Source organism: Tasmannia lanceolata, unplaced genomic scaffold (assembly GCF_043159265.1).
Source record: "Tasmannia lanceolata isolate RefF3 unplaced genomic scaffold, GAP_Taslan_0.1 ptg000029l, whole genome shotgun sequence".
Taxonomy (NCBI): domain Eukaryota; kingdom Viridiplantae; phylum Streptophyta; class Magnoliopsida; order Canellales; family Winteraceae; genus Tasmannia; species Tasmannia lanceolata.
The window spans coordinates 2,089,745-2,099,072 of NW_027518706.1; the positions used below are offsets into that span (position 1 = coordinate 2,089,745).

Below are 9,328 nucleotides of genomic sequence, written 5' to 3' on the forward strand. Positions count from 1 at the left end.
TAAATCTAACCTTGGCTAGTAGTTAATATTTCTTGTTAATCTGATCTGATTTTTGTAGATTTAACTCCATTTTAAGTCGATTTATACCGATTTAATCTTTTTTCCTTCTTCTTCCTCTTCTTTTCTATTTTTTCCGGCACTTTTCATTTTTCCTCGCACCTTATTCTTCTTTTTTCTTCTTTTGGATGACAAAACCAAAAAACTTTAGAGAAAAAGAATAGGGCAAAAGGGTCGTATGTACACCCCAGTCATCATCCATTTCATACTTAACATGCAACTTATTCGTCTTTTACCCATAATATAAACTAATTAAAATTTATTTCTAAGTCAATTAATTAAAAATAAATTTTTTTTTTCGTAAGCTGTTCATTTTATAAATACATGTTTGACTGAGGTCGTATGAGGGAATAGTATCTACGTTAAGGACAAAATGCAAATTGGAAGACACTGATTTTCTTAAGTTTCTTTATATCTTATTCAATGTTGAAACTAAGTAGAGCACGACTTTAAGCAGTAGAGCTACTGCCACGCTTCTCTTTTTTAATTTTTGTGGTTGATTCTTTGACGGTAGGATTGACGGCGTTAGCTGATGTCAGATCGTGTTTCAAACAGGGAAGAGAAACGGTCCTCTAACGCCGTCATGATCGGACGACTGAACAGGTATTGAGATCTCATTCTCGTCCGAATCCGATATTACAACAAAACAAAACTAAACAAATCTCACTCTCTCACTTTCCCCCAAATTTCATCTCATCTCCTTCCTTTCCTTAGTCTTCTTCTTCCGCTTTCCTTTTCCTTATCTCTTCCCAAACTAAAACCCTATTTTTCTCCCCCTTTTATGGAAAAACCCTCAACCCAACTTTTCTTTGCTTCTACCAGTGTTTTCCCTTTCTCTCTGTCTCCCATTTCCCAATTCCCAATTCCCCCTCCCCTTTAATCTTTCAAGGAAAGCCCTAATCTCCCTCATGAGATCTTGTTTCTCCCTTCATTTGCTCCCCTCTACTACTCCCTCTTATTAAACAACCCCAATCTCATTTCCTTCTCTTCACTTCTTTACTCATCTTCTTACAGGTAAGATCGGTCACTCGTTTATTTTTTTTCCTATATTGTCTGGCTAACATGTTCTCGACCCCATTCGTCTACTCTTTCGCCATCTTTCTCTCTCTCCCTCTTCTCTTCCTATTCGCCCCGCGAATCCTCCCACAAAAAAACCTCCCAATCTCAATCCCCGACGAGCTCGACGATCTCGCCCTTTTCCGTCGAGCCGCCCTCGCCTCCACCTCTCCAATCCCAAACCTCCATCGCTCCCAAAACAAAATCGCATTCCTCTTCCTCACCAATTCTAACCTCACTTTCTCTCCTCTATGGGAACAATTCTTCCTCAACCAAGACCAACTCTACAACATCTATATCCACGCCGACCCCACCATAACCCGCCTCCTCTCTCCTCCCACCGGCGTCTTCCGCAACCGTTTCATTGCCTCCAAACACACCCACCGCGCTTCCCCAACCCTAATCTCCGCCGCTCGCCGTCTCCTCGCCACCGCCCTTTTAGATGACCCTTCAAATTCATTTTTCGCCCTCCTTTCCCAACATTGTATCCCTCTCCACTCCTTTCGTTACGTTTACCACACTCTTTTTTCTTCCCCCTCCCAATTCTCCTCATCCACCCCCCGACACCGCCGATACCGAAGCTTCATCGAGATCCTCTCCGACGAGCCAACACTATGGGACCGCTACACGGCCCGCGGGACTGATGCTATGTTGCCTGAGGTGAAGTTCTCGGACTTCCGGGTCGGATCTCAGTTCTTTATTCTGACCCGGAATCACGCCGTCCTCGTGATCCGAGACCAGAGGCTATGGCGTAAATTCCGGCTGCCTTGCCGGAATACTGAATCATGTTACCCGGAGGAACACTATTTTCCGACTCTTTTGTCAATGGAGGACCCTAATGGGTGTAGTCATTTTACACTCACTAGGGTTAATTGGACCGGAAGTACTGGGGGCCACCCACATACTTATGGCCCTGCCGAGATCTCGCCGGATCTGATTCACGAACTCCGGCGATCCAATTCCACATATTCATATCTTTTTGCTAGGAAATTCGCTCCGGCGTGTCTTGAACCGCTTATGGAGATCGCCAAGAGTGTCATTTTCAGGGACTGAAATCAGATTTTTGTTTACACCCACATCCCAATCCCGCCATTGATTGACCAGGTATGTTCATCTCTGTTTAGCTTTTAGCTGAGTTCATTCTGGAATCGGTCCGAGTCTGATAGAGACTCAGTGATAATTACTTGCACTGTTTTCTTTGTGGGGCGTTGGGAAATAATTTTATGAGAGGTTGATGCGTGAGACGTTCTTTAGACGCTCTCTATGGTCCACTCATTCGGCTAACTAACGCGTTCGGCTTATGAACTAACGCGTCTTACAATAATTGCACCCCCTTTGCATGTAATTCTGAAAGAAGGAGGGGAAGGGTGGAATGTAGCAAAAATTAAAGGGAGGGTGTAAATATCAGCTCCAAAAAATCTCCAATGCTTTCCTGTCCACCCTAGTTCGGAGATGAATACCCATCTCTGATTCGGTCTAAAATCTCTTTAATCGCATTGTCCCGACCGAGGTCTAGTAAATCACCTTTATGCTCTGTTTGGATGCTGGTAGATGTTGGGGGGATTTAGAGAAGAAGAAGTCAAAGGGAAATAAAAAGGAAATCAAAAGGAAATCAGTCAACGGGGAGATTGTGAGCAAATCTCCCCGACGTTGTTTGGTTAGGGGTAGGAGATGTGCAGGAGCTTTTTTACCGTATTTTTTAAGATTTTTTTGGGGAATGTTATCAGCACTACTGTTTTTTATGAGGGCACTCCTCACTTTATCAAAAGTACGGTATGGTCCGCACCATAGGATTATCCAAACCATCCATTAGATGGGCCATAGCCTAAAAAGGTTATGCCCCAAAATTATTTCCAGAGGTTGATTCTAACCCTCCGATCTATAGAGGGTTAGGATCAACCCTCTAACATTCAGATTGGAGGGTTAGGATCATCCTATGGAAATGAGTTTTGGAGCATAACCTATTTAGGCTATGGCCCATCTAATGGACGGTTTGGATCATCCTATGGTGTGGGCCATACCGTACTTTTAATAAAGTGAGAGTGCCCTCATAAAAAAACAGTAGTGTTGATTACATTTCCTTTTTATTTTATTTTATAGGAATTTGCTAGCAAACTTCTCCACTTCTTGGCATGTGGCCATCCTTGGTGCAAAGATGCGCACATGGGGCAAAGGTTGCTAGCAAAAGCAAAAATAAGCAAAAATAGTAATCATTACAAAAAAAAAGTAAAATAACAGAAATTGTAAAGTTTTAAATGAAACATTACGGAGAAATGGTTATAAAGTTTGAAAATTACGAAAAAATACAAACAAAATGTAATAAGATATGACAATACGGAAAAACTACAAGCAAAAGTAAAAAGTTATGACAATTACGGTGAAAAAGAATTTTCCTGAGAAATTCTCCCATTTTTCCTTTGATTTTGAGAAATTCGTCCGGCGAATTTCGAGGGTTACACGTCACCGACAATCGCCCGACATAACCGGCGGTCAAAATTTCAATTTTTGGTAAATCCCTATCAAACACCCATCGGGTAATCAGGAGAATTACATTCCCTGCTATTTTACTCAAAAAAACGTAACCAAACAGAGCAATAGGGAGTTTCTCAATAATGGGATGGTCCAGGTCGAGGTCCCCTACTCCACAAAACGTAAAGCAGTAATAGCACTTCCGCATTAATTGAATTCGATTGTCTAAAATGACCGGAAAGACCCATTTGGTACCATCTTATGACTGAAGTTCCCAAACTCAGACCCATCAAAGTTGAACTTGATAAATCCCGGGGGAAGAGTCTACTTGAGGGGAGTACACTTGGGAGCGCCTTATTTCAGAACAACCACTCATCCATTTCCTATTCTTGGGTTGTTACAATTGCCAAAATGGAGCTGTGTAGATTATTTAATGAAGGAATTGGATGAGGGACTGCTACATTTCCACATTTTGTTTGTCTTTTTTTGGAAATAAATTCATTTTCAATGAAAAGAATAAAAGTAAGTGAAAATGCTGGCAAATGGGTGGAGATATGATATTTGGAAGGGGATGGAAGGAGGAGGTGAAGATCTTCGGGCATGGAGGGGTTCCATGGACGAACACCATCGCATAGATCTGCTTATGGAGAAATGAGTCCGAGTGAAATCGAGGGGCGTGTCAGAGGAGAGATTTTTGCTGATAACTCTAGTTGTGGATCGGCTCCCATCCCTCCACAACCAGAGAAGAACTCCCATTCTTCGGGATTTGGCGATAGCGCAAAGGCTTCTCATTTGTTTCTCAGGCGCTTGATATGTTCCAATCCGAGGTTGCTATTGATATTAACCTAGGAAGCACGGTACTCTCCTGGGCTCCCGTACCCTACACGTATTGCGTGCGGGTACGTTTGGATACGCCCCGGGTACATACCCATATTTAGAAAGGAAAAAAAACCCAATTTTGGTTGTTGGGTGCATGTCGGGTGCGCACCCACGCGTACCCGACACATCCTGCTTCTATCATTTGGTGTAAATCTTTCCTGCTTCTTCTCTCTCCTCTCCTGTACTTAGTATCCACATGTAAACCACTTAAGTAAATATCCATTTACTTAAGATTTACATGTAAATAACGGAATACCCCCCATTTGGATTTATTAAAAATAGTTTTAAGATCCAAATCTAAAAGGAAAAAAAGTCAACTCTCCTATTCTAGTACAAAATTCGAAGAAAAAGGGTCGGGTCAAAATTTTAACTTTCGTAACTTCCAAACGGCGGGGTATTTTTCAAATTTTAAAAATTCATAAAATCTATCATGTCCAAACATTATTATATCCCAAAAGTCCGGTATAAAAAATCTTATAATTTGGTTTCTAAAAATTATTCATCTTGTCAGGCACTGGTCAACACACTGGTCAAGGCGACAGACTTTTTTTCTTCTAATGAATGATGTATTGATGCCTCATGTTAGGAAATATGAAACTTAATCATTTATGAAATGAAGAGTAATATTAGAATTTTTCATTTTGATGATGTTATTGTTATTTGATTGCTCTCCAATTATTTATTGTTTTAAATTTTTATAAATATATAATAAAATATTCAAATATATTATTATATTCGGTGTACCTGAACGTACCCGCACCCTCTTTTTTTTTTTTTGAAAAATCACGTACCCACGTACCCGTGTCGTGTTGTGTCGTACCTGCACCCATGCTTCATAGATATTAACAAGACTCCCTCTGTCCGAGGGTTGTAGTGGAAGAAAGCAGAGAAAAAGGGACGATGGGAAAAACTTAGAAATCGTGATATTTTGGTTTTCTGATAAATCTAGGGATCGATTCTCTTCTTCCTTTCGCAAGATCAGATTTTTGTCTCTTTTAAAGGACATAACCCGTTCTTCCACTTCAATCCCTCTTCTCTACACGTATGAAAGGGTTTCTGGGTTTAGTGGTCGGGTTGAATCTCGTCTGGGTCCATGATTCTGATCCGTTTAGTATCATCAGAGCAATGTGTGCTTTCTGAACATCTGCATGAATCTTGCAAATCCCCCAATCCTCAGCGCCTTTTGCTGGATGTGCTCTTGACGGAGTAAGAAAAAGAGCAACTCTCGAAGGAGATAGAAGAACTGAGGCACAAAGACGTTGGATTCAAAATGAGAGCAATTTTTGAAGGAGATCGGTGAAGAACTTAGCACACCATCATTGAATTCAAAACGATCCTCCGGGCAATAAAGCAAACAAATCTTCAAAAAAAGAAACCAGATCTTCGAAGAAAAACTTTGCCTGGCCGTAGAGTTCTTTGTTTGCAAAACAACCAAAGCAAACAGCCTCGTCTCAGCTCACATACATCGCACCTTCTTGAGATATTGAAGGAAACACGAAGATCAAATTCTCAAATGAAGAGCTACAAGAAGATGAGGACAGATGGGAAAATATTCTAGTTGGGTATTTTCTTGGAAGAAGAACATACTTCATGGCATTAAAAGATTATCTCACCAAAAAATGGAAGCTAAAGGGCGAATTTCAACTCTTTGCCTTGAATAATGGTTTCTTCTTGTTTAAATTCAGCAACCCAAAAGATTGTACCTAGGTATTAGAGAATGTAGACCACAACTATGGGGGATGGGGGGCCCTAATTCGCAGGAGATGGAAGCCAGACATATATATATGGAAAAGCTAAAGCTTAATTCTATCCCTATCTGGATCCGTCTTCCAGGCCTACACGTTAGGGCCTGTTTGGTTGCTCGGGGGTGGCTCGGAGAGTAGTGGAATAAGAAGTCAAAAGGAGTCAAAAGGGAGGAGACAAGCATTTTGATTTGTCTTGAATTACCTCGGAGAATAGTGTAAGTAGTGCTTGGTTGCATGGCATATCCTCGAAGAGTAGGAGAATAAGAAGGGTTGTCATTACCAATTCAGAGAGAGAGAGAGAGAGAGAGAGAGAGAGAGAGCATCATTCCCTAGAAAATTAAACCAAAATTCTTTGCTTTTGGAAGGATCTGCTTTAAAAGTCATAAGAATGGGACAAGGAATCCACGTCAGCACAAAAGTGATTATTACATGGGAGACATCTAAGATAGTCCAATGCTATTTTGACAACCAAATGTAGAATGGCATGCCAAATCCAAGCCAAATTCCGACGGCTGCTGAGCTTTTGTTCAACCAAACGAAGCATTAAATTTTGGATCCCGAAGGGTTCGAGCAAGATTGCCAGCTCCATAGGAAAACCATTGTACATGGATATCCAGACCGCCGAATCAACGAGACTAAGCTACGCATGACTTGCATTGAAATTGATGTAGGAGACCCTCTCCCAGATTTCATTGATCTTGCAACTTCTACGGAAGTTAATTCGTCAATAGGATTGAATATGACTGGAAACCAAAAGCATGCATTATATGTAGGGATTTCCATCTCACAATAGAGAGCTGCTGCAAGACCAACATTTGCCAGAATGAAGAGAAAGCCAAAGCAAGTGAGGAAATCAATAAATCTAAGAATGACCAAAGGTGATGGAAAAGTAGAGAGAGAGTGGACAAAAGAAAAAACATGATAGAATGAAGAAATGAACATTTCACCCAAATTGCCACAATCCAACATGACCAAAAATAGTTTTGCACTTCTGGTGGATGAGGACAATGAAGCAAGAAGAATTTCTTAAGACGCTCCCAAAGATCCCAACATGCTCCCATCAAGCTAGTAGACTATGTAACTCAAGAGTAATCTCTTAGGTTTAGTGTTATGGTTATCTAGCCCGAGCTTTTGGATCCCCTCTCTCATGTATTTCGAGCTGGATGGTGTCTTGTACTCATGAATGTAACATTTTTCTCTTTATATAATAAACCGGTAGGGGTAGGGGTCCCCACCAAACCCCAGCTTACCTACTCTTATGGGTAAAATCGGTAAAGCCCCCCCCCCCCCCCCCCCCCCCCCAAAAAAAAAAAAAAGAAAAAAAGAAAAAAAGAAAAAAAGGCCCCGGCACGTGGCAAAGCCACCCCTTCTGTTCCCCATGTCCCTGGACACCGTTTCACTGACACATGCCGTCACCAGAGGCAAAAAGGAGCTTTCCATACAGCGTCACGCCATCATCACCTCTCTGCCAATAGAGCCGCGAGACGTAGCTTTCGCACTGAATCACGGTGTAGGAGCCCCTCTCCCTAAAAGGCCTCGGCACGCGGCAAAGCCACCCCCTCTGGTCCCCATTCCCTGTCCACCTTTTCATTGACACATGCCGTCACCAGAGGCAAAAAGGGGCTTTCCATACAGCGTCACGCCATCATCACCTCTTTGCCAATAGAGCCGTGACACGTAGCTTTCACACTGAATCACGGTGTAGGAGCCCCTCTCCCTAAAAAAGCCCCCACGCTCGAAGGTACCTAGATCCCCGTTTTTTGGATCCCTTCACTTCATCTTCAACCTCGGAAAACCTCAAATAACTCTGTGAGCGCATATCACAGATTGGAGTTCTACCAACCCCTGGATCAAGGGACCAACTTTCGGTATCATCACTTACCAAAAAAATATATTTCATATTCCTCATAAGGACCCAATTAGAACTCACCCTTAAAAGCTAGCCATTAAGGGAGTGCCAAGTCCTTATAAGCCCTTCCACATTCTTTCACTTTTCCTGTGTGAGATCTTTGCTTTTGCCCCATACTACTTGTTGGAACCCCGGAGGTCCGTTGTTCGCTCCCAAGGGGAGGGTGCCCATGTCCTTACGAGGCCCACATCCATGCACTTTTTCAAGGTGTGGGATATTTGCCTTTTGTGTGGAACCCCCATTAAGTGAAACAAATTACTTTCTCAAAACAAATCACTTATGATATACTATTGCCTCATGGGAGGTCCTTTGTTGAATAACCCAAGAGCTCCTTGATATTTAAAATTTCAAGTGTACAGCGAACCCAAAGAGGGGCCACATGTGCTGCGTGTAGGGCCAAAGTAAAAAAGAGGGGCCCCATGAGAGTGAGTGTTGAAGTATAAATGATTGAATAACACCACTCTCAACAGCTTAAGCTTTTGGAGTAATTGTTGTTTCGCCTCAATGAATGAAGTTGGTGTATGCAGTAAGTGCCCACCTCAATGAATGACACTCGAAACTGTCCCGATGTGCTCCCATATCAAGGCAAATGTATTTATTAGAGAAATGATATTTCCACCCACATCTCTGTCCTCTGTTGAACATTTCATGGTAACAGTGTTGTTGACTCTCCTGTTTGCCCTTATTTGCAGGAGAAGTCAGAGTGGCGACAAAAGAGAATAAGGTTCACTGCCTCTCTCCCTCCTCTCTCTCTCTTACATATACACGTAGACAAAGGTGTGGATTCCATCTCTTGGGATAAAGAAAGAGAGCATCCTAAGTCGGGAAAAAAAAAAAAAAAAAACCCCACCTGCTACTACTACTACTACTGGATCAATCAAACCCAAGTTGGTTCTTTTTCTTTGTAATGTAAGATATGTATACGTGTGAATTGAGTGCTCTCTCTTTCTGCCTCTAATAGAAAAAGCAGTACAAGCCATTGCTTTTTTCTGTCACCTTTTTTCTTTTGTCCTCTTTTTCCTTTTGTTCCTCTTCTCTCTTTTGTGAATGTTTGAACTGTCTTTTCTCTTTTTTTAGTGTTTTGTTTGCAATGGAGGTGGCTTTGAGTGAGGTTGAGGGAATCACTGACCAGAGAAATCCTTGTCGAGATCTGCCCTTTTCCCACCCAATTTTCGTTGGAAAGAGATTTTCTAGTAGTAGCTGATTAATATTT

At 41.8% G+C, this 9,328-nt stretch overlaps 1 protein-coding gene across 1 annotated transcript; it reads left to right on the plus strand.

Moving 5' to 3' along the window:
* The first annotated feature begins 691 nt into the window (after positions 1 to 691).
* LOC143858923 (glycosyltransferase BC10-like) lies at positions 692 to 9,110 on the plus strand. The gene is made up of 2 exons (XM_077369631.1): positions 692 to 2,217; positions 8,808 to 9,110. Exon 1 carries the CDS (start codon positions 1,120 to 1,122, stop codon positions 2,164 to 2,166), a length of 1,047 nt encoding a protein of 348 aa, XP_077225746.1. The 5' UTR covers positions 692 to 1,119; the 3' UTR covers positions 2,167 to 2,217; positions 8,808 to 9,110.
* The last annotated feature ends 218 nt before the right edge of the window (positions 9,111 to 9,328 follow it).

Coding starts and splice junctions, on each gene's coding strand:
- LOC143858923 (XM_077369631.1), top strand. CDS start 1,120: ATGTTCTCGACCCCATTCGTCTACTCTTTCGCCATCTTTCTCTCTCTC.